Raw genomic sequence first — 25,306 nt, 5'->3', positions numbered from 1 at the left:
CCTTACTTTTCACCTCTCAGATATATTTTTTTATTTATTTTATTTATTAGATTTGTATTCCAACTTTCTCCCCAAAGGGCACCTATCTTGGGTTACCTCCATTAAGGAGACTTCAGTAGATTATGAAGAGAAATTTCAGCTCTTCTGTCAAATCCAAATTTCGATGAGGTAATGACTTTGAGGAAAACCCTAGAACATAGTTCATTTTAAATAATCAGATGCAAAAGTATTAATCAAAAATATTTGGGCTAAGTCATATTGATGAATTTTGCAATTATTAATTGCCTGTGATTTTAAAAATAACCACCAAATATTTGTTGCCAGAGGAATAGCACCACCTCACCAACAAGAATAAGTGGAAAATTTAAAAGAAAAAAGATTACTCAGAATCCACCATAAATAAGTACCTCCTTCTGAAGTCAACAAAAAAAGGCTGCTAACATTTTACTTTTTCCTGCTTATCAGCTGGTCCTTGATGTTCAGTTCAGGTCTCAGGATGATAATGTAAATTTTTGGAGCAAAAGTGCAACCCAGTAATCCAGCACTGGAGGCCAAGATGGAGAAGATCTCCACGGCCACCATGGATTTCCCTTTGGTGCTTTGATAGGTTGGAACAAAAGAGACCCACACACTGCAAAACACCAACATGCTGAAGGTGATGAATTTGGCTTCATTAAAAGAGTCAGGCAGATTCCTAGCAAAGAAGGCCACAATGAAGCTGATGAGAGCCAGACACCCCATGTACCCCAGAACACAGTAAAACATGTTGGCTGAGCCTTCATTACATTCCACTATGACTTCTTCAGGGAGGGAATGCATGTCCACATCTAGGAATGGGGGGTCTGTGCACAGCCATGACATGCAGAGAGCTGCCTGAATGCAGGAGCCACAGAAAACAACACTGTTTGCCAGCCGGGTCCCCACCCATTTCCTCATCCTGGATCCTGGCTTCGTAGCCATGAAAGCCAGAACCACAGTCAGTGTTTTGGCTAGAACAGAGGAAACCGCCATGGAGAAGACGATGCCAAAAGCGGTTTGGCGCAGGTAACAGGTGAGTAGCTGAGGCCGGCCAATGAACAGGAGGGAGCAGAGGGAGCAGAGCAGGAGGGAGAGGAGCAGAGAGTAGGTGAGGTTCCAGTTGTTGGCCTTGACAATGGGGGTGTTCCGATTCTTGATGAAGATTCCAAGCACCAAGCCTGTGATCAAGGACAGAGACAGAGCCAGAGCTGCCAGACCGAAGCCCAAGGGATCCTCGTAGGACAGGAAGTTCAGCCCTTTGGGAAGGCACCGGTTTCTCTCCTTGTTGGGACGCTGATCTTCTGAGCATTGGGAACAGTCACTCATATCTATAAAAAACAAACTAACCTCGTTCAATCTATCTGACATGACAAGTTTTAAGCTTGCTTCAAAAGCAAACATTGATCAATGCTCATAGAACACTATAGGATCTTAATATCATACAGTTTATGCTTATACATAGGATTAAGAAAATCTGTTGATAGCACTTATACTCCTTTAGTATATTATAAATTTGTTTCACTTCTTTGCCTGAAAGCACAGCATTTGTAAGGGGTTGGACTAGATGACCATGTAGGTCCCTTCCAACTCCATGATTCTATTATTCTAAGACCTCAGCTTTAAAGCAAAATCTTTTCTAAGGGCCAAGCTATGTGTTATAAAGAAGGCATCAATTCAGATTAGGCTTTTGTTCTTTTTCATTGAGCTAACATGTGCGGAGGTAGATGAAAAGTATGGAGGACTGCACATTATTGGACTGGAACCATGACAGGGGCTAAGAGCTAAAGCCCAATACGCCTCAGCCTTGGTATTGAGCTCTCTGACAGCGCTCCCTTTTACCAGTTTAAGGAAACATCAATAAAAGCATGGGCCTTTTGATCTTCTTACCATGCAGTTTGACCCTGAGACCACAGTTCATTGATATTGGGAGACTAGATGGATTGCCCTTCTACCACTCCTTCTTAGAGCATGGGTGAGTAGGTGGACCTGGGTATGAGTGTGGGCTTAGTAGTCCCTCTTCATGGAATGTCTCTTACCTTTCTGGCCTGCGATCTTCCCTCCTGGACATGGAGCACAGTCATAGCAACAAAACGGCTCCCCTTCCTTCCGCTGCTTGCTGTAACCGGGATGGCATTGGTCGTTACACAGAGCAAGGGGCTGAACCTGACCATAAATTAGAGATAAAGCATGCATTTCCTTTTAGAACTTTATTTTCATGTTTATTTTTATGCACAGCCCACCAGAGGTGTTTGACTGGATTTAGCCTGTTGAATATGGAGTCCTTCCCAAAGACCTTGGATATTCTCATATAGTTCATCATCATCATCATCATCACCACCACCACCACCACCACAACTTAAGCAAATATACTGAACTGGTTATATTCTGCAATTAAGGATCTAGTCAAGATCCTTGGAATCACAGAGCAGTGGCTTAGCTATAAGGGGTGCAAGCACTACGTTTTGCAGGGAGTCTCACCACAGCATGCAAGTGGCCCCTCCCCTTCAGATCCATTCCAGGCAGGGAGAGCAAAAGGAAGGTGTTCCCCTCTGTTTTGCTCCCAACTGCCCAGAATGGGGCTGGAGGGGGAGGGGCGGCTTGCATGCCACAGCGAGGCTCCCTGCAAAACTTGTGGCCTTGCACCCCCTCTAACTATGCCACTGTCACAGAGATATCGTCATATAATTCTTTCCATTACAAGCAATGCTGTTTCTGGAGCTGAACTGGTGCAATGTGCTCAAAGTCAGTGCTTCTCAAACTGTGGTTCAATGTGGACTTGGACCAGCTCAATAACTTGCACAGTCTGCATTGATCCATGAAGGCAGATCAGGCCTTATAAAGTGGTTGGAATTTGGCGTGCACTAAATGACTTTAAAATATTATCTACCTCTGCAGCATTTCTTTTCCATCTGCAAATCATAGGGAGAGGTAGGCAAACCAGGCCAGGAATTTAAAACATATCTCTTTGACCACAAGATGCCCTCCTCCTTTGGCTTTGGAGATAGCACCCTGTCCCCTAACCAGAGATCTCCTGGTGCTTTCAAATGTATAACAACTAGAACGATTATTTGAATGAAAAGATAACGAAGCCAAAAAGTTCCAAGAACCTGACTTATGTCTCCATTTCCACAATCTGCTTTTTTCTTATCGTTGTTCACAAACATGGTGATGAATGTGAGCCAGGAGGTAAGAGAAAAACATGTATTTATGCACAATGAATAAAAGTCCGTTCTGCAGAGCTTCTACTAAGGCTCCATTATTCTCAGTTCACCTTGCCAAGCTCTTAGAAAACTGTGACCTACTCTTGGATGTGTGATGGCATTAAAGGATTAAACTGGCCCACCTAGGTAGGGCTACTATCTTTAAGAGTTGGCCATAGACATCATCCTTTCGCTGAACATAAGCCTCTGTGCAACCAAGTGGAATTCACCCAGCAGGACATTAGGGATAATCAAAAGGTCAGTACTTTCCCATTTGGTTGTGAACCTGAGTCCCCCCCAGTTGAATCCTACCTGGTTGAATCTTCTATTCCAAACAATGCTCTTCTCATTAATGGAGAACATTTTGCCCCATGGAGCTTGCAGATCCATTTTCCCCACTTTCACTCTGAAGAAGGATTGATTTGGGAAAGTAACCCAGTTGATAATATCAAAACCTGCTACCAGTTCACCATCCTCATTAAAAGAGACCTTGTCCCCTGCACTGTTGTTAAACGAGACTCTTCTCAGAAAAGAGTGAAGCTGCAGTGAAAAGCCAAAAGAGATTGCACAAGGAATGATGCGCACAAGGAATGATTGCACAAGGAATGTATCTTCTCAATTCTTCTCATTGGAACAGACTCACATACATGGCCTCATAGTCATGTTGTAAATATAGAAATGTATGTATGTAAGGGTGCAATCCTAACCCCTTATGTCAGTGCTTTCCAGCACTGGCATAGCGGTGCCAATAGGACATGTGCTGCATCCTGCAGTTGGGTGTCACTCACGGAGGCCTCCTCAAAGTAAGGGAATGTTTGTTCCCTTACCTCAGAGCTGCATTGTCCTTATGTCACTGCTGGAAAGCACTGACATAAGGTGTTAGGATTGTGCCTTAATGAATGTATGTACAGGTTGAGTCTGTTTATCTATGGCGTTTTTTATCTGCCAAACTGACTCAACATGGATCTCCTGACACATGTTGGGCCAGATATGGCCCAATGTTGACCATCCTAATGTGACCTCCAAAAGTATCTTCCCAGTCTTGTGGGAGGCCTCCCAGGAGACTTCCCAGTCTCCCAGCCTCCAAAGGCCTTTTCAGATTTTACATTATCATTTCCAGTTTTGATAAAAAAAAACCCACTCTAAGACCTCCCCTAAATATCCTCCAGACTGGAGGCTTGTACGTACTAAAACCTGCAGATCTGATTACACATTTACGCATGCCAAATCTGTGGATTTGTTTATCTGTAGAACCCCCATGGATACCTCGGCATAATCTGTATGCACACTAACTTGGAAGTATTTAACTCTACTTCTAATGTAACCCTGAGTAGATGTGGATAGGACTGCACCATAAATGTGTTTTGTGTAACTACATACAAACTTCCTTTGATAGCAGCTTTCCAATGCTCCAGATTTTCTCTTTCAAAGAAGGTGCAGTTATAAGATAATGTTGTGGAAATGTTCCCTTTTCCATGCCTTTCATTAAGTAAAGTTCCATGATAATGAATATAGTGCTCTTGGTGCATGAGCTGAGCAGCCTCGTTACACATTTTGGTAGTTTGATGAAACAATAGAGCTGCCTTCCATATGAGGCATCACCTGCAAAAGATGTGGTTCAGAATGGTCCTGATGGTCTCCACCTGCCATGATTTGGGCTTTCATTCTGGATGAATGCACAGCATGCAAAGCGTGCACCACTGCATGGACGGCATTGTAGGTGCCATAACTTTGGCTGGTCATGCTCATTTCAAAAAGAGGCCCAGGAAGACGCTCCAGTTTCTCCTCCCCAGTGCAATTCTCACTGTTATCCCTCTCCATATTGGTACTTGGAAATAAACAGTCAAATGCCTGCTTCCAGAACAGCCTGATAAACCCGTCTTTGTCAGAGTGAGGATTGAGGGTCTGAAGGAAATGTTGGAACCCTGGCACCTTCTTGGACTGAGTTGTAACGGACAAGGCACCATGGAAGACTTGTATATCCAGATCTCTGTGAAATGTCTCCAAGGAGAAATCCCAGTGGATGGTCATCACCCACACTTTGTGTATATGTTTCATACTATATACCTCACCCAGTACAAAAAGCCACTGCAAGGCCGACATGGTGTTGGTCTCTGCATGGACAACCAATACGTTCACATTTGAAGTGCCTAGGAACTCCATCAGGTTAAAGTAGTTCTCGATTACTTTAGAAACATCTATAAGATCACCCTGGGGTGGCATTCTTTTGACGAAAGCAGTGCAGGTGCCGTTCAGGATAAGCAGGTTTTCCAAAGTGTGCACAAACTGTTCTCCTTTGTCATCACCCATGGCAATGATCCCGACCCACTTCCACTGGAAATGATGCAGAAGCTGGGCAATCCCAGTGTACAGATGGGATTCATTAGGAACCATTTTGTAGAAAGAGGAAAGCTGAGCCACAGTACCCGCTTCTTGATAAAATAAGCAATTGGTGACCTGTGCAGGAAGGATTTTCAGCAATGAGGGAGAATAATGTGTTGAACTGGAGTTCAATGTATTACATTTGCATCTCAGTCATCCTCTAGGACATCCCATGAAGCATCCCATGGTTTTAACTTTCACTTTACTGTCAGAACACTGATGTGAGGGAAGCTGTGCTCAGAGAGAGTCACAGTCAGCCAGTAAACTTCATTGAGATCCAGGATCCCTATCTATTCACAATACTACATAATGGCACAAAAAAGGTTGAAGACCACTAGTGCATTTTACCTCTCTCTTTCATTACAAGGTTCACAGAGACCCTGCCTTTAGTGACCTAATCAAAAGCAATTAAATTAGAATTGCCTGTTTGCCAAATGTAATTCTCAAATAGAATTGATAATTGTTTGTCCAGCCATGCCAAGTTAGCAAAACAACAACAACAACAACAACAACAACAAACTGGGTTTCTATGCGTGAACCCTTCATAAGAACATAAGAACAGCCCCACTGGAGCAGGCCATAGGCCCATCTAGTCCAGCTTCCTGTATCTCACAGCGGCCCACCAAATGCCCCAGGGAGCACACCAGATAACAAGATACCTCATCCTGGTGCCCTCCCTTGCATCTGGCATTCTGACATAGCCCATTTCTAAAATCAGGAGGTTGCACATACACATCATGGCTTATAACCCATAATAGATTTTTCCTCCAGAAACTTGTGCAATCCCCTTTTAAAGGCATCCAGGCCAGTCACCATCACCACATCCTGTGGCAAAGAGTTCCACAGACCAACCACACGCTGAGTAAAGAAATATTTTCTTTTGTCTGTTCTAACTCTCCCAGCACTCAATTTAGTGTCACTCTCAGTCATCCATATTCTCTTTGCAAAGCACACATGTCCTGTCAATATTGTCTCTCATATTTATGCTAATTCTCTCATTTCCTAACTACCATTAATTCTTCATCAGATATGGTCAGGGTTTATTCTCTAGTAATGGTTCTCAAATGTTTTAATACTGGGACCCACTTTTTAGAATGACAATCTGTTGGGACCCACCGGAAGTGATGTCATTAACCTGGACCTAATGTCATGGTTGGAAGTGACATCTTCAAGCAGAAAAATTTCTAACATCCCCACATAGAAAATAAAAATTATGACAAAATCAAATCAAATCAAATCAAGTAAGAAAGAAAATGTTTACAATATAAGTTAAAAAAATTATTTAAAATAAAGAACCTTCTAACACTCCCAAGCAATTGCTTGTTCCCCAAATATCCCAAAGGCTGCAGCCCTATCCACACTTACTTCAGAGTAAGCTCCATTGACTATCATTCTTAAAAGCATATACATAGTAACCTGTTAAAAGTACAGTTCTGTAACATTTCCCCAAATGCAGTCACATACCATGGTAGCATCAAATCTAAGTTCTTAAAAATAAAATGCACATTGAAATGAATGGGGACCCACCTGAAATTGACTTGCAACCCACCTAGTGAGTCCTGACCGACAGTGTGAGAAACACTGTTCTACTATACCTTAGTCATGAACGCTGCATTCCCTACAAACTCACTGTACCTGTGGGATCTTGTAGATGCCTAAGACGGTGGCTATGTGGATGGAGATATCAGAGTCCAGGCCCCCAATGACAGCTATCAAATTCTTCTGAACATCACATTTGTAATTGGGGACAGTCTTCTTATGACCAGAGATGAGTTTCAGAGTATTCTGATAAGTCATCCTTGCATTAAAGTAACTTTCATGGATGTGGAACCCCAAAGTGACATTGGGTAAAATCTGGGGGTTCTCATTAACCTCCTTCACAGCAAACACCAAGGACAGGACATGCTGGTAATTCTTGGGCACAGAACTAAAAAACAAAAGCAGAAGCCAGATTATGTGCTACATGAACTTCTTTCCCTACTTGATGACTCCTGCTGGTGGGTCTTCACCAAAAGCAAGCCACACTATCAATCGCTACATATATCTTTCAATTTGGGATTCTCAGTACCAGAGATGAGCAGATCACCCATTCCTTTGCCCTTTTCCTGTTCTGAGCCTATAAGAGGCACTAGATTAAAGAGGGAACACAGATTTCCTTACGCATACTCAATCATAAAAATTCTCTTGGGATCCTCGTTGAACTGAAGTGGAGCGAAAGATGGAGAGAAGAGCTGAGAAGTGATTCCACCAATGACAACATCACCTGGCTGGTAATACTGGTGTTGAATGTGGATGGGATCATTCACGCTGCACATAGGAGGATGTGCCCTGAACTCAGACTGAGGTAACAGGAGCAGCAATAGCAGGAAAGACAAAAACCACCAGGAATCAGGCATCTTGACAGCTTTGTCATGCAGAATCTCCTAGAACTCATTATCATGCAATATCATCCAAGACTTTCATATCATGCAATATCAGCCAAGGCCCCAGCTTTCAGGGCCTGCTACCTAGCATGTGTGTATGGTCTCTGAAAGCCTTGTGAACATTGCCAGGATGGAGAAGACATCGCAGCATTGTGAGATAATTGCATTTATCAGCGGTCTCCAGAGCATTGCAATCAGTGTGATGCTGTGGGGACCAAAAGCTTTGTCAATAACATGTTTTTCCTATCTGGCTCTTCTCTGTCCCCTAGTATTTAATAATATACTAATATATACTAATAATATACTAATATACTAATATAGTATAACCCAAAGTCAAACTCCACACAGCCTGGAGCTCAACTATCCAGACATGGCAATGACATGTGTTGTCATTGCCAAATACCTGGAGGTCCTGCCCCAACACCATGCATCTGTGGAAGGGCTCTGCACAGTGGTGATATGGGGTGGATATGGGGTGAATGTAACCAGGGTGGCATTACATTGAAGGACAGAGTGGCTATACTTTTAACCAGAGTATAGAAGAAGGAATTTTATCAGCTGCAGCTCAAGATGGAAGGATTTAAAAAACGGCACCTGCCAACATTCCCTCTTCAATAAAATGGATAAAGATATAGGCACTCTGGTCTCCACTGTATCTGGTCCCCCTGCCCAAATCTGACACTCCCTCAAAACCCTCACAACCCTTTGCTGATGCAACCTGCTCAGGCTCACCTCAAGGCTGGGTCAGCAGCAGATGTGACTGTGTTCTACATTGCTGAAAAGAAAGGAGTATTCCCTACCTCATCAGTCGAGTAGACAGACGCACATGGAACAAACGCTGTCCGTGAACAATCCCTGACATCTCCCATAAAAGGGAATCGGTAGCAAAGGCAGAAGCAGGGATGCCCACTGTTTTGGCACATGACTTGCTCATTCAGTGTTTTACCCTCAAGCTTTATGACAAAGTTTAAAAGCATGATATTTTTGAGCCAGAAACCTTAATTACTTTAGGTGGTGACTCCCCATATGACCCATTAAAGTCTACCTTTGTATCCAATGGAAGTGAGCTTTCTTGCTTTCAGTGAGACTTGATCTACAGCCCAAGGCCTATGCTGGCAGAACACATGCTCTGCTGGTGCAGGCTGCTAAAAAGTGCCATAAAGCACTTCTCACAGAGCTGGAGAACCAGTAGGAGGGCTGGAGCTTTCCTGTGCGCACCCGCAGAGTGACAAGAGGGGCACTGGAGCAGATAAGCCTGGTTCAGGGGGCAGAACAGGGTGAGGGGAGGGCAGGAAGGGGGCAGAACATGGAGGAGCAGGGACTAGCAGATCAGGCTTCATAAGGGGACAGGACAGATTCAGCTGCGGTGAACTCCAAATCCTATCTCCCTCACCCGGCCCTATTCACCTGCATAGATCAACGAGGATTTGTGCCAACAATACAACTGCTGCAGGTCAGAGTTGACACATAACAGCTACTGGGGCTTACCCTAGGGCAAGGGGACAAATGTCCCCTTGTTCTGAGGAGACCTCCAGAAGCCAAAAATTCCCTGCCAGGTACAGCATAGTCCACACCAATGTCTCTGGATTGCTGCACTACGATTGGGTTAGGATCGGGCTGTAAATTTTATTGAATGCAATGTAATAACAAAATAGCATATGCTTCCCTGATCTGTATGATGATTCAGAGCAGCTGGGGGGATAATGTGATGAGTGTATAAATTCAAATATGTGTGTGTGTGTGTGTGTGTGTATGTGTGTCCCACACACAAATGAATGGAATGCATCTTCTGCTCTTCTGGGAAATGGGAGAAGTCTGGAGCCAGATATTCTTTTATACATTTCAGCAAAAGAGCACATTTTAAGCCATGAAGAAATGTAAAAGTACAGATTCAAACACAGAATGGCAGGTAGGACCCCACCACAACCAATCCCATAACCCAGGGCTTTTCAAACTGGGGCGTCGCAATGTCCCAGCCTGTGGGCCCTGGCCTCTGCCCCCTTAAGAGGTGAGGTAAGGCCTGGGCATTCAGTAGAGGTGTGCTGCACAGCTGCAGCCACTTGAAGGCAATAGGGTCCTCAGGTATAAAAGCACCTGATGAAGAGAGAGTTTGGTGTGGGTAGTAGAAGGAGGAAAGCTGGAGAGTGGCTTGAGGAGCAAATTGACTACTGGAACTGCTGATGGGCTAATGGACTTAGGAGACTGCTGGAGACACTGAGCTTGGTGTGTGGCTGCTATGCCCAAGACCTGCTGAGGACCAAGGTGCTGCTGTAGTGGTGGGAGGAGCTGCTGGCAGGAGAGGGGAGGAAGGAGGACCTCTGCAGTTTCCACAGGTAAGCTACCCTGGTGGTGGGGTCCAGCAGTGCTGCAGGGCAGAAATAGGGCCACTGTTGGGGAACCCAGGGAAGCTAATTAGTTTAAAGTGGGCATAAAGTGAAGCTTGAACTGAGAATCTGGCAAAATGCTGTGTAATGATTCTCAGCTACCTTTGGTGGAGAGGTCATAAACTTGGTATTTAAACTTGGTATTTAAGTATTTGATTTTATTTGGAAATAAAATATAAATATAAAATTATTTATATTCCAAATATAAAATTTCAGCATAAGATGGAGGCAAAGCAACATGCTGGCCAAGCAGGTCTGCAATAGCTCACATGGGGTTCCCAGAACTGGTCCTCCAGCCCACAGTGCTTGTCTCAGCACTCCTGGGCAGCTTCCCATTCATCTGCATCTTGTCTCAAGAGGCTTCCTTGGTTCTTTTTCAAACTCACATGTCAGTTCTATTCATCAGGTATGCAAGTGTGGGTGGGGGAGGATATTTCATCCCACAAGCTCAGTGGCTTCTCCCCTCCTCTTGGGTTATCTCCATCAAGGAAGCTTCAGTGGACTACTGAAAAATGTCAGCTCTTCTGTCAAATTCTATATTGGGATCAGGTGATGCCTTAAGGAAAAAATCCTAGTGTGAGGCTCATTTTAAATAATCAGATGACACAATATTAGTGAAATATTTGGGATGTCATATGGGTGAAATTTGCATTCAAAAAGTGTTTACAGTTTTAAAATAACCACCATAATAGATTTGTTGCAAGAATAATACCACCAGCTGAACACAAGAATGAGTGAAAATTTTAAAGGAAAAAGATTACGCTGAACCCAACATAAATAAGTGCCTCCTACTGAAGTCAACCAAAAAGTCAATTAGAATTTTACTTATTTCTTCTTATCAGCTGGTCCTTACTGTTCAGTTCAGGTCTCAGGATTATACACATTTTTGGAGCAAAAATGCAACCCAGTAATCCAGCACTGGAGGCCAAGATGGAGAAGATCTCCACGGCCACCATGGATTTCCCTTTGGTGCTTTCATAGGTTGGAACAAAAGAGACCCACCCACTGCAAAACACCAACATCCTGAAAGTGATGGCTTCATTAAAAGTGTTGGGCAGATTCTTAGCAAAGAAGGCCACAATGAAACTGACTACAGCCAGACCTCCTGAGTTGGCACAAGTCCCAGGAGACCTATAGGGGCTGCACTGGTTTAAAAGGGGGTAAGGGGAAGAGTTTCCCCTTATCTTTGGCTGAGCCACTTTGCAGCCCTGTCTCGTGCTGGATACAGTCTCCTGGCTTGCCTGTTCCAGTGCAAGATAGGATTGTGCCCAGTAGCATAGCTAAGGGGGTGCAGGGGGTAGCAGCTACACTGGGCATCAAGCTTTGGGGGAGCAACATGTTGAGCTTGACACTAGTGACCAAAATTGTGAAGATCTTGGCCTGTATGAATAATACCACGATGTTATATATCATTGGAAAGGTAATTTTATGCTGAATGCAATGAAATAAACTGCACCAGAATGTCTATATTCTATCAAATGTTATGGCCAATTAACCATAAAATGAAAACACAACTGCCTTGTGTGGAACAAAAAGTGGATTTGCTTACCTTGAGTTTTGACCTATGAGACTGATTGTTCTGAGTGCCAATGAGATGTTATTATGATACAGCATGGAACCAATAACTTAATATTTATTTAATTAAATTTGATTTTGTCATGCGGGGGGGGGGGCTACAAAATCTTCTTTGACCCCAGGTAGCAGATGTCTTAGCTATGCCACTGACTGGGGGGGAGGCAATAGAGCAAGTGGGTAGTGAGCTGATGGGGGGGGGGAGATAGATTCCTCCCAATTTTCACTTTTGGGAAAAACATTTCTGACCCTCAGTCTTGTAGGCCTGTGTTATCAGTGCTATCTCCTGCCACAAATGCTGAGCACGGAGAAATCCTTTCTGTTTTTGCCATCTTGGAATGTTTCAGAATGGCAACCACAGGAAGGATCTCTCCCCATGTTCAGTGTTGGTTGCAGTGACAGGTTGGAGTGACAGAACTGGTCTGGACAACTGTGTCCCAGTCCATTGTGCCCTGTTGGACATTGGCACCTCTTCTTTTCATTTCCCAGACATTTGTGTCCCAGTACATGTATATTTATATTAGTTGTACATTTGTTTTTTACTTTTAAAACACAAATGGAGGTTGGGATTAAGAGGCTGGGATAAGAGGTTTAGAATATGTAACAGGGTTTATTACCCAGTTACGGTTTTGTCCAGTTATAATAGGATGCAACAGAACAAAACACACATACATACAAATACGCAAATATCCAGGGTCTCCACTGGCCAGGGCACATTGGACCAGCACATATTAATCCAGGATACAACTAGCCTATTAGCATTGGTTGCTGTAGACAAATGCTGACCATAGTATGGACTAATTCATCAGTCCATCTCTTTGATGGCAGGGCCAGTAGCATAGCAAGCCCAGTGCAGGGGGACAGGTCACACTTTCTATGGGGGGAGAGGCGTCTTACCGTGTTCTCCACAGGGAGGTGTGTATTGTTTGCTGCCCAAGTAGTTGAAGCAGAGAGTGCAGCTCAGATCGGCCTGCCTTTGTGATTGATTGATTGAGAGCTATTGTGAGACAGGTTTTCCTATGATGTGCATGTATATTTGAATAAACTTTAATTTCCACCACATCAGCACAATGGGTCTTTTTCTTCTAATCAGGCTATTTCAAAACACACAGTTTTCACCTTCTTTTCTGCACCTGCCACAAGAAAACTTGTATCCACAGGAAACTGGGTCAGAAGGTTAAATTCTGAAGAGGGAAACAGGCAATTCTGGACAGTAGGTAACAGGTGTAGGCCCTTGTAAAACACTGTTTCTGAGTGTTTTACACTGGCTCTGAGTCTACTCTCGAATTTACCTCCAGGTTGAGTATCCTTTATGTGCTATCTGGTGTGCTCCCTGGGACATTTGGTGGGCCACTGTGAGATATAGGAAGCTGGACTAGACGAGCCAATGGCCTGATCCACTGGGGCTGTTCTTATGTTCTTATCCAGACTGCTTGGGACAGGAAGGTATCTGGATTTCGGATTTATCTGGATTTTGGAATAACTGCATACATAGAATGTGAAATGCTTCTCCTTACTCTTTTCACTGTACCCATAAGGTATCTGCTGGTCTCCTTGATATTTTTCAGGTTCACACCACAGAGCAGAGAACAGAACTTATGGCCTATACCTGCACTGTAAATGGGAATGAGCGCAAGACTTTCTAGTATTCACCCTACAGGAAACAAGTCCTGGACAGAAATGTCCCGAGTTTGGTTGTCCGGTTAAGAGCATTGTTCTTTTAACACCCGTCCCAGTCTGATTCTTTACTATCTGTGCTACTTTTATCTAGGGTCAGGCACTGAGTTATTTTAACAAGGTCATTTCTTATTTAGTCTAATTGTATGAGTGGTGATGTTTGTTTTATTCAGTTGTGTTTATAGGTTATCAGTTCTGCTTCCACATTCCTTTTATTGCCATAAGTACATTGCAATGTTCCATCTTATAGTTAAATCTTTATTAACCCCATGAGTGCCAATTTCTGGTGGGTACTTTACAGACATCAGTTCAAGGTCCAGCAAACATGCTTGTTATGGTGCACATGCAAGTAAGAATTTATACATATCCTGACATATAAATAACTGTTTCACCTTAAAAATATAGGGAGAATGGGGAACATAGACAATTAAATATTCTGTTGATTTCTTTGAATGAGCTGCTCCCTTTTGTTCAGATCAGGCCTTAACACAATAATGAAGCATTTGGGGAAAAAGATGCAGCCTAATAATCCAGGACTGGAGGCCAAGATGGAGAAGATCTCCACAGCCACCAAGGACCTTCCCTTGCTGCTCAGGTAAGCTGGAACAAAGGACAACCAAACACAGCAGAAGACCAGCATGCTGAAGGTGATGAACTTGGCTTCATTGAAACTATCTGGCAACTTCCTGGCTAGGAAAGCCACAGTGAAGCTGACTGAGGCCAGAAAGCCCATGTAGATCAGGACTCAGTAAAATATGACGACTGATCCTTCATTGCACTCCACAACAATTTCTCTAGATAATGAGTGCATGTCCAGACCTGGGAATGGGGGAGAAGAACCCAGCCAAACAGCACAAATACCTACTTGAAACAAGGAGCAAGACAAAACAATAGAAAGTGCCAATCTTTTCCCCACCCATTTTCGGAAGACATTGCCTGGCTTGGAGGCCATGAAAGCCACAACCACTGTGATGGTTTTGGTCAAAACAGAAGATATAGCAAAGGAGAAGATGATGCCAAATGCTGTTTGTCGGAGGAAGCAGGTCCCCCCTTTAGGCTGTCCAATGAAGAGCAATGAACAAAGGAAACAGAGAAGGAGGGAGATGAGGAGAATGTAGGTGAGGCTGCAGTTGTTGGCTTTGACAATGGGAGTGTCTCTCTGCCTAATGAAGATTCTAACATGTGCAGCGGCCTCTGGGGTCGAGCAAAGAGTGGTACACACAGTTTTTTTTTCAGATATTTTAAATCTTTTAAGGTATTCTAATGAAAGAATGGACAATGCCTGGCATTATGTTTCCACAAATGCTCACTACACAGATTGTATGAATGATGAACATCCAGAGGTGTCCCGAGGAGGGGTGACATCCAGTGTCGAACTGGGTTCAGAGTTCATCCCCATGACATGGTGTCACTCCCTTTGGCTGGCCCTGGCCCCATTTAGGCTGTGCCTGCCTGCCAATCACTATGCTCTTTCCTGAGCTCCAGCATAATCTTCAGTGGCCCAGAGACCTAGGCAGTCAAGCTAGCCCATACAAATGGGGACATGAGCCATGCCCCACTGCCTGACTTCCCACTGTGGCTGCAGAAGCTTGTGGAGGGGAGCGGGCAAATGAGGCCTCGATCAGCATGCCCCATCTCCAGACTGCCTAGCCACTGGGAAGAACCCAGAAGGCCCTGCAGCCTAGGACCCAGAGCCAGGGCTAGCCTTAGGGTGATTTGATCAATTTAGCCAAATCAATTTAGCCTCACACTGGGGCAGTGAGGAAAGTGCCCACAGCTGCAGCCAGCACCTCACTCTGTAGCTGACGCTTTGGCATGGTAGATTCCATGCCAAGGCACCTCAAGGAGAGCACGGTAAGCAGAGCGTTGCTGTTGGAGATCCTCCTGCTTGCCCCTGGCTCAAATTTGGCCCCCCTTGAAGCAGTTGGAGGTGACATTATCGCATCACCACCACCTACGTCCAGGTGCTGCACTTTGCATGGGGTGCCGGTCATGAACAGGTTAACATCTTGGCCCAGGCCTGAACCAATTTAGGAATTGTAATGGTTTCTTTGCAGCTGTGAGGAAGCTGATGCGAAAGGAATGTGTGATCTCTCCTTCAGTGGCCAGGGGGGCTAGGTAGCCAGGGAGTAGGCAATTGCAGGCAAAGGTACTCTTATCAAGAGTTTTGTTCCAGCTGTGCACTTCCAGTATGGGAGGGGTATGAACTAGCAGTGTTAGCAGCTAGCCTCTTTGAGAAGTTTCCAGCCATCAAGTAACCTGGTTGGCTAGTTCAGAATAAAGGGACAGAAAGAGGACCTCGAGGGGTGTGGTGATGTGTTCCCCTTGGGCAGGGGGTCTTGAGTGTGGCCCTGCCTGCTACTCGTGTTGGGCTCTGTTGTCCTTCATGGGCTCCTGGCCTCACAGGTAGCCTAGGAGCCAACTTGTTCTTCAGTGGTCGACTGACGCAGGTGAGAGATAGTTAAGTATGAGAAGCTAGTTTTGTTATTTTATACAGATGTATTTCCAGATATCTGTACCTCTCACAATTGCTGCCTTAAACCTTTAGTCTGTGTAACCTTATTGTCTTTAATAAAACTAAAATACCTTGTACGAACCTGTGTTTTTGTGTATTAGGGCGTTCAGGATCCAGCCTAGCCACTTGGTCAAGCTCCTAAGAGCACAATCCTAACAGGGTACTTGGCCGGCTCAAGTCCAATGTGCCAGCTTGGGAGGGTCACAAACATGCCATAAAGCATATTTGCACTTCCTCAAGTGTTGGCCTGAAGTGCATCCAGCTTCCGCACCAATGAAACAAGGTAGGCTCACACTGGCCTAGCTCGGCCAGCATGGGGGTTGGAGGGACATGGGGAGGACGAGGAGGAGGTGTTTTGGGGCAGGGGGAGGGTGGGGGGGCCATGGGCGAGTGGGGAAAGAGCAGGGGGTGCGGCCAGGACCCAGAACTTGTGTTGGATCCTGATCCTGTTTCCAGCCAGCATGGTGCGGCTCCAGGCTGCTTGGATCTCATTTTTGAACAACATGTTGGGGAAAAGATAAAGACTATAAGTGGCCATTCCGCCAATGAGGATTTCCCCTGGCTGGTACCACTCTTCTGGAATGTCCAAGGGCTCATTTCCGGTGCACTTTGTACCATGTTCTTTGTACACTAGGTGAGTTAGTAGCAGGAGCAGAAGCAGAAGCAGTGGCAGCTGCAACAAGATCAGAGTGGGACTCTCCCGGTGGCCACACTTTCCTCTAGATGTACACTCTCCCGTGTGTCTCTACAGCGACGTTACTGGCACGAACCTGATTTTAAAAAGGAGCACCAAGTGGTCGTATCCTAAACCGTATTCCCAAAGCTTTGGGTCCAAACCAAGAATCATTTGAAGCCCAATATATGCAAGGAAAAGGGTTGCACTTTCAGCTGACACAGCCCTATCAGCCTCTAATCCCTAAATTTAGCTATCAGTAGCACTCTTGGGGGGGCGGATGACTTATAACCATTGTATATCACATTGTTTGTATTTTCCCCTCTCCTGACTTCTTGGAAGCCACTGAGCAATTAACCAGGTAAACCCATTGTGATAATTACAGGGGCGATGATGACATCTGCAAACCTGCTGGCTTCCTCTCATAGTGTCATCAGTTACTGAAATGGTGAAGCAAACATGCTTGTCAGAGCTCACTGCAACTTTCTTCCTGCTCGAAGATGGAATTGTAATCGGGGAGGATAAGTTCATCATGGCCCACAGTGACCCCCTAGGATGCAATCTTAAAATTCAGAGGCTGCTCTACCCAGCCTCTATTTTTTCCATGTTCAGAGAGTAGCAGAGCACAATACATTTCAGAGAGGAAGATGATTTATTGATATACAGAAGCAGAAGAAAGCTTACATACAGAAAGCACAATGAGTAAAAGAAAGCTTATATGGGGGATCTGCAGAAGATCCCGTATCTACAGATTCACTTATTGGGTTTATGGGCCCCCTGTCCCTCCCCCCCCCAGAAGTTCCCTCTGGAGACAAGGCAAGCTCGATTCCCCTTGCCTCCAGAGGGTCACCTGAGCCCAGCAGTAAAAAAGAAAAGCTATTTCCGGTTTCTCCATGAAACTGGAAGCGATGTTTCTAATGCTTTATAAGGCACTGGGAGGCCCAGGGTGGGCAGCAGTGCCAGCTCCATTAGGACTTGGTTGCCCATCAGTGAAGCCATGATATTATATTCCCTTCAACGCATCTGACCACAAACACATTTGTTTAGAATTGCAGAGGAGTGAGAATGAAAACCAAAATTGCCAAAGGGGATTCCTATAAGGCAAAGGACTTGGACCTTCTTAATTAGAAATATTCTTTCTCTCTGTTACATGACACCACAACTAAAATGAGCTGTCTCAGCAATATTTATTGACATCACTGTTACCCTGCACATGCCCAATCTCATCTGATCTTGGAAGCTAAGCAGGGTCAATCCTGATTAGTACTTGGATGGGAGACCGCCTGGGAATACCAGGTGCTGTAGGCTTATACCGTAGTCTTTCGAGACTGAAGGTTGCCAACCAGTACGACCAGTGACTGCTTTCAAAGTCTTCTGAGAAAAGAAACAAAACCAGGGAGAAAGGGTAATTACTAATTCACATCTTTCTCCTTATTAGTAGTTCTCTTTTGTTCAAATCAGGTCTCAGCAAAATAATGTAGCATTTGGGGGCAAAGATACAGCCCAGCAACCCAGCACTGGAAGCCAAGATTGAGAAGGTCTCCACAGCCACCATGTACTTGCCTTTGGTGCTCAGATAGCTTGGCACAAAGGACAGCCACACACTGCAGAAGACCAGCATGCTGAAGGTGATGAACTTGGCCTCATTGAAACTGTCAGGTAACTTCCTAGCTAGGAAAGCCACAGTGAAGCTGACCAAGGCCAGAAAGCCCATGTAACCCAAGACACAATAAAACATGGTGACCAACCCTTCGTTACATTGCACTACAATTTCCTTAGGCAGAGACTGCATGTCCAACTCTGGAAATGGAGGGGAAGTAGACAACCAAACAGCACAAAAGCCATTTTGAACAAAGGAGCAGGAGAAGACAATAGTGTGTCAATCTTTTCCCCAACCATTTCCAGAAATTATTTCCTGGCTTGGTTGCCAGGAAAGCTACAACCACCATGATGGTTTTGGCCAAAATAGAAGAAATGGCCATGGAGAAGATGATGCCGAAAGCTGTTTGTCGGAGGAGGCAGGTCCACCTTGTAGGACTTCCAATGAAGAGCAAGGAAGAAAGGAAACAAAGAAGGACAGTGATGAGGACATAGGTGAGGCCGCGGTTGTTGGCCTTGACAATGGGAGTGTCTCTCTGCCTAATGAAGATTCCAAGCACCAGAGTTGTGACCAGAGAAAGGAAAAGAGCTAAAGCAGCTAAAGTGATACCCAAAGGGTCTTCAAAAGAGAGGAAGTTTGGAGTCTTGGGGATGCATTGGTCTTGGCCCTTGTTTGGAAAGTGATCTTCTGGGCAATGGGTACAAGAATCAATTTCTGAGAAAAGGCAACATGATTAGTTTAAAGTTACTGCAAATGTTCTCAGTTACTGCAATTGTTCTCAATAAAAAGAATATTTTAAAATCTTTTCTGAGCCCACTACTTGGACATTTCTCTGGTAACAGATTACATATATAATATTCGGCATCAAGAGCTTTGAGGAATTAAACCTGCATGGGAACTGTGACATATCACTTCCTCGCATTTAGCAAATACTTGGCTAATTGCACAACAAGAAAATGCCTGCCTTCACTTCTTTTCTCACAATTATCTAAGAACGGGCAGCCCAATCCTGAGCTGCACGGGGTGCTTGGCTGCAGTGGCGCAGAGAACAGCCCCTTCTCCCAGGTAAGCGAAGCAGCCCCACAATGGGGCTACTCACTTTACCACCGACCAAAAGGTCGCCTCCCCAGCATGCCTCCTCCCCACCCTGCTCCCTTCCCCTAGCACGCCTCCCGTCCGCCCCCTCTCCACCCCTGCCTCCCCAGCATGCCTCCTCCCCACCCTCTCCCCGCCTTCTGCCCACTTCCCCCCTCCCCAGAACACCTCCTCCCCACCCCCACTTACAGTGTCACGGCTCGGCGGTCTTGAGACTGCCAAGCAGTGGAGGCTGGGCACCTGCCTGGCACTAACCTGGTGCTAGCCCAGCACCAGTCAGTGCTGGGCTAGCACAGGCATTAGCCCGGCGGTAAGTCTGGCAAACGTCCCTTACAGCACATTTGTGACAGTGCGCGGCAGCATGAAGCTACTGTGCCGAGGCCAGGATTGGGCTCATAAACCCCATCAATGGCAGGCATTTCAATTCCTTCTAAATCAGAGTTTCTCAATGTTTGTCTTCTGCAGTACTATTTCACATGGTCCACCTATCCAAAGTACCACCAGTTACTGGTGACACCATCACCAGTTACTTCTGGGTTGAGTGGCCAGATGCAAAGCAACAGACACCAGAAAGAGTCCCAGGGTTGATGGGAGGGCTTTTTTGAGCATGGAAAAACATGCTTTGGAGCTGTGCCCACTGAGCCTAGCCTCCTATAGCTGTTTGCTGTTTCTGGTTCTGCTGCCGGGTAGCAAGTGTCCAGTGGTTCCACGAGTACTTCCAGTACCACTCGTACCACTGGTTGAGAAACACTGTCCTAAATCAAACTGCACAGAGTCAATCCCACAGACCATCTGGATCCTTGATGAATGCCATGGCTGCTAACGTTTTAGCTACATCCATGTCTCACCTACCCTTCTGGTTTGAGATCATCCCTTCCGGACAAGGAGCACAATCATAGCAACAAAATTTCTGCCCCTCCTTTTTTTTTCTTGCTGTAACCTGGATGACAATTTTCATTACACAGAGATAAAGGGGGTATCTATTTTAGAACAGAACATAGGAAATAAAATAGGCTAGAAAATTGATGGAATTTTTTTTTGTGATAATTTGCCAATAATCAAGTGGAAGATGATGTGTAACAATTCTAATAATAATATCTGTAACTTCTCAGATGTCTCATCAAGCAGGAGGAAATAAAATAAAATAAAAATCTAGTACTAGCAGCAGTATCCAAAGCATTAAAGGGGTATATGGGCACCACTGTGTAAATTATTTTACAACTACATTGTGTATGACAGAAAACCGAATTTTAAAAAAAACAAAAAACTATTGAGAAGTTATAGAGAAAACCCAATTCCCCCAAAATATGGCCTCATCTCAATTTTTCAATGACATCCCCACAAATTAGAACATTAGTTTTAGGCCAGCCCAATTTTTGACATGAATACACCACCTAACCATGACTTGTATCCATCATCATGGATTGCACTGTAGAAACTATACTTTAGCTAGCCTTCCCTCTAAGCTGCGTATCTCTGCTTAAGTCTTGGGAAATACTCTGAATCTGAGACCATCCCCTATTGTAAACAATGCTGAGCTCTGTCAATGGTCTGACTCAGTAGAAGGTAGCTTTGTAACTATGAACTGGGCACGGGGGAGATGGAGGAAGGGTGGGAACAGGTCAGGGAAAGGATGGAAGGGGGATGTGATAAGGTAGGGGATGGATGGATCAAGATTAAGAGGGTCACGGGTGATTAGGAGGGGCATGGATTCGGTGGGGCAGTGCCCACCGAATCCAAACCCCCTTCCTGGGCTTGATCAGCCTATATGGGACAATAAAGACTTGCACTAGTGATATCAGGGCTTAACCTGAAGCAAGGGAACAAATGTCCCCTTACCCCAATGTGGCCTCCAGCAGCCAAAACTCTCGCACAGGATGCAGCAGAAGCCGCACTAATGTTGCTACATCACCACCCAGGCAGTTAAGTAGGATTGGACTGTAAGTCTTCCTTTTGTCGGCTTGAAGTCTATAACTCACACATTTCAGTGGGTATTATGGGATTCTGCCAGAGACAATGAGGTTATTTTCTCACCTGAGTCAAGTCTCTGTGCCATTGGATCCTGTCCTCATCGATGGTGAACTCTTTGCCTGTGAGGGCCTGGGGATCCAGTCTCCCCACTTTCACTCTCACATAGCAGTTATTTGGGAAAGTGACCAAGTTTGTAATATCAAATCCAACCTCTAATTCACCATGTTTATTGAATATAACTTCATCTGTGGCACTGTTGTTGAATGAAATACCCTGAATCCATGAATGGAGCTAGGTGGACGGAGCAAGAAGTTGAAAGATGGTCATCATGATATTTCAAGCAACTACCTGTTTCTAAATGAATGCAAGCCCTTAGGAATTATTACCTGCCAGGGCTCCACATTCAGCAGGGTTAGCTTGCCCCAATCACCCATTTTTCTTCTGGTCGTTCTAGATGAGTATATGGCATCCAAGGCATGTGCCACAGCATAGACGGCATTGTAGATGCTGTAGCTGTGGCCAGTCATGCTCATTTCAAAAAATGCTCCTGGGAGGATTTCCAGCTTCTCCTTCCCTGTGCATGTATCATTGTGGTTTTTTTGTGAACTGCAGCCTGCCATGAAGCAATCAAATGCTTGTTCCCAGAAATCTGTAATGAAACCATCTTCTTTTGCCGTAGAAGGTTTTATAGTCTGGAGAAATTTTTGGAAACTGACCATCTCCTTCGAATGAATTGTGAAGGAAATAGCCCCATGGAACATATTTGTGTCCCAGCTCCTTTGTACAATCAAGAATGCATAATCAAGCTGTGCTGTTGTAATCCACACCTTGGAAGTGGAAGTTTTGTCTTTACATTCAGGATCTAGTAGAGGAAACAAATTTGCACCCCATAGAATGGCTGCCAACCACCTAACAGTTGCACCACCTCCATATACCACAACGGCATTGGCTTTGCTGTCCCTGAAAACAGGAATACTGTCCAAAATGTAGTTGTTCATTTCTCCGATGCGAAATAAATGGAGGTGGTTTGGAGATTTATTTGTGAAGGCTGAACAAACCCCGCTCTGGACAAGCATTAGCTCAAAGGACTTCAAGAAATGTTCTCCTCCATCATCATCGGAAGTCATGAGCCCGATCCATTTCCCAAAATGCAGAAGCAATTGGACAATTCCCTGGTACTGAAGGACCTCATTGGGAACCATGCGGTAAAAGGAAAAGACATCCCTAGGAGTGTGCACTTCTGTTTCAAATGAACCATATGAAAACTATAATAAAGCATAGGACAATAAATGCCAGTATATCAGAAGAGCAAAAGGAATATTGGATGGGCCTTGTAGCAGTGTTTATATTGCAGTTTATGGGAGCACGTAGAGTGAGATTGTTTATCTTTTCATTTTCTTTTTGCTGTCATTTTCATTTCCTTTTTGCTTGCCCAGACTGGTAAGGACTGGGTTGGTGAGAGTGGGCCTTGCCGTGAATGCGGGTTGATGTAAGAGTGAGGAATTAATACATGATGCAATCTTGCAACTTTTTCCCAAAGAAGATTTGGGGGGGCTTTAGAAATTCGGCACTCATTTAAGGAGAACTGTTGCAAGACTTCAAATTTATTATCCAAATGGGCACTTAAAAGCTTTGCCAGCCTTTCAAATCATATAATGCAGGGGTTCTCAACTTTTAGCACCAGGACCCACATTTTAGAATAAGAATCTGTCAGGATTTTAACAATCCTAGGCTGCAATCCTACCCACACTTACCCAGGAGTAAATCCCATTTACTATAATTGTTAAAAGCATATACATGGTAGCCTGTTCAAAGTACAGATCTGTAACGTTTCCCCAAATGCAATCACATGCCATGGTAGCATCAAGGCTAATCAATTAAAAATAAAATATTGAAATGATTGGGGCCCCTCCTGAAAGTGGTTTGCGACCCACCTTTTGGGTCCTGACCCACAGTGTGAGAAACATTGATATAATGTAACTGAAGTTTTTCCAAAACTTCCTTTTCAATGAACTTAGAATGTAATGGGCCAGCAACTTCTATGTTAAATTTTCCCATACATAAATGCCTTTATATGTTGTTATAGATCTCTGACTCTTTAAAAAAATTCCTCCAAGCAATACTGGTTTCAATAACATTTCTACTTATTGTATATGCCAGTGGTTCTCACATATTTAGCACCGGGACCCACCAGGACAAAATGAGAAACTGTCAGGACTCACCGGAAGTGATGTCATGACCGGAAGTGACATCATCAAGCAGGAAATTTTTTAACTATCCTAGGCTTCAATCCTACCCACACTTACCCAGGAGTAAGTTTCCTTTACTATCATTGTTAAAAGAATATACATAGTAGTTTGTTAAAAGTACAGGTCTATAACATTTCCTCAAATGTAGTCACATATCATGGTAGCATCAAGTCTATATATTAAAAATGTAATATTCAAATGAATGGGGACCCACCTGAAATTGTCTTGTGACCCACCTAGTGGGTCCCGATCCACAGTTTGAGAAACACTGGTATATGCTATATACAGTATGTGTGCATATCTACCTGTATGTATGTAATCTCATTATGCTGCTAAAGAATTAAAGTGTTTTTTTTTCTAGATATAGAATGATCAGTGGCCTTCTTGATATGTCTTATATAAGATGGAACCTTTTCTGTGACCTTTTCTGTATACTATAGTCAGGCTTAGGACAAGCCAACCTGCCACCTCTGTTTATAACCACAGCAGAGGCCAGAGGTGCTCTCAAACTTTATGCTTTATCTTGCTATATGAGCTCATGACATTTTTTAAAGCCTCCTCTCACTTCTTTAACTGGTAAAGCTCTTTGGATATCCACTTCACTAAAGATGAATTCCGATCAACCTTGAAGCCATAAATCTCTACCACATAAACCTGCATCTATTTTCATTGTATTCTGTAACTATATTACAAATTGGTTGTCAACCTTCAGTCTCAAAAGACTATGGTATAAGCCTACAGCACCCGGTATTCCCAGGCGGTCTCCCATTCAAGTACTAACCTATTACAAATTAAAGCAGCTCAAATTATGGGACAAAATAGAAAAAAATCTTCATCCTTATACCTACTTGTGGAATCTTGTAAAGACCTATGATGGCTGACATGTGCAAGGAGGTCTCACTACTCAAACCACCAATTATTCCTTTTAGATTTTTCTGGGTCCCACACTTGTAGTTGGGGATGAAGTGATGGGCTTTGAAGAGCAAGTCCAGAGTGGTACGGTAAGTCAACTTTGCATCATAGTAGCTGTCATAGATGTGAAACCCGAGGGTGACATTAGGCAAAATCTTGGGGTCCTCATTGATTTCTTGAACTGCAAACACCAAAGCCAGGATGTGCTGGTAGAATTTTGTCACCATTCTGCAGATAGGGTTACAGGAACTTTTCATGGGAGATTTCAACGGTGCATAAAATAAACTTAACACTGTACTGGTTCTGTCTTGCTCTATTATGCAGACATGTGTTGCTTATCAACCGTCCGCTTAACGGTGGACCGCATATACGACAGTGGTCAAAGCGCAACAAAGAGGCTCTGAATGAGGCAGCCAGGTCTCCCACAGCCTACAGCAGAGTGTCTTTGCTCCTAATGCAGAGTCGGTCTTTCTCCAGTAGACTGTGCTGCCAGCTATTATCTGGCTGGGAGCATCTATGCAACAAAGGCACTAGATTGGGCTGAATGTTTGCTTAATACTGTGATCGCATAACAATGGGGATCGGAGAATGTATCCCTGTCGTTAAGTGACTCACCTGTATATATTTAGATGAAT

The 25,306-nt window shown here is 44.3% G+C and overlaps 1 protein-coding gene and 1 pseudogene across 1 annotated transcript; one reads left to right on the top strand and one right to left on the bottom strand.

The window, feature by feature from the left end:
- Nucleotides 1–444: 444 nt before the first annotated feature.
- LOC136653717 (vomeronasal type-2 receptor 26-like) lies at nt 445–24,898 on the bottom strand. Its single transcript, XM_066630599.1, has 6 exons — nt 24,608–24,898; nt 7,761–7,939; nt 7,236–7,527; nt 5,286–5,675; nt 2,055–2,181; nt 445–1,346 (listed from the first exon to the last, which is right to left on the bottom strand). The coding sequence occupies exons 1-6, from the start codon at nt 24,896–24,898 to the stop codon at nt 445–447; spliced, it is 2,181 nt and encodes a 726-aa protein (XP_066486696.1).
- Nucleotides 18,034–18,152, top strand: LOC136654714 (5S ribosomal RNA; annotated as a pseudogene).
- Nucleotides 24,899–25,306: the final 408 nt, after the last annotated feature.

Source organism: Tiliqua scincoides, chromosome 5 (assembly GCF_035046505.1).
Source record: "Tiliqua scincoides isolate rTilSci1 chromosome 5, rTilSci1.hap2, whole genome shotgun sequence".
Lineage (NCBI taxonomy): Eukaryota > Metazoa > Chordata > Lepidosauria > Squamata > Scincidae > Tiliqua > Tiliqua scincoides.
The sequence above is the reverse complement of the archived record's forward strand: the minus strand, read 5'-3'. Positions and strand labels throughout refer to the sequence as shown.

What these genes read in the sequence shown, in the direction of transcription:
- LOC136653717 (XM_066630599.1), bottom strand. Translation starts at nt 24,898, where the DNA reads ATGGTGACAAAATTCTACCAGCACATCCTGGCTTTGGTGTTTGCAGTT. An exon ending in ATTTTTATGATTGAGTATGC is followed by an intron (nt 7,528 to 7,760) that starts GTAAGGAAATCT and finishes TTTGTTTTTTAG; the next exon opens with TTCTGTGCCCAAGAATTACC. An exon ending in GCATCTACAAGATCCCACAG is followed by an intron (nt 5,676 to 7,235) that starts GTACAGTGAGTT and finishes CTTCCTGCACAG; the next exon opens with GTCACCAATTGCTTATTTTA.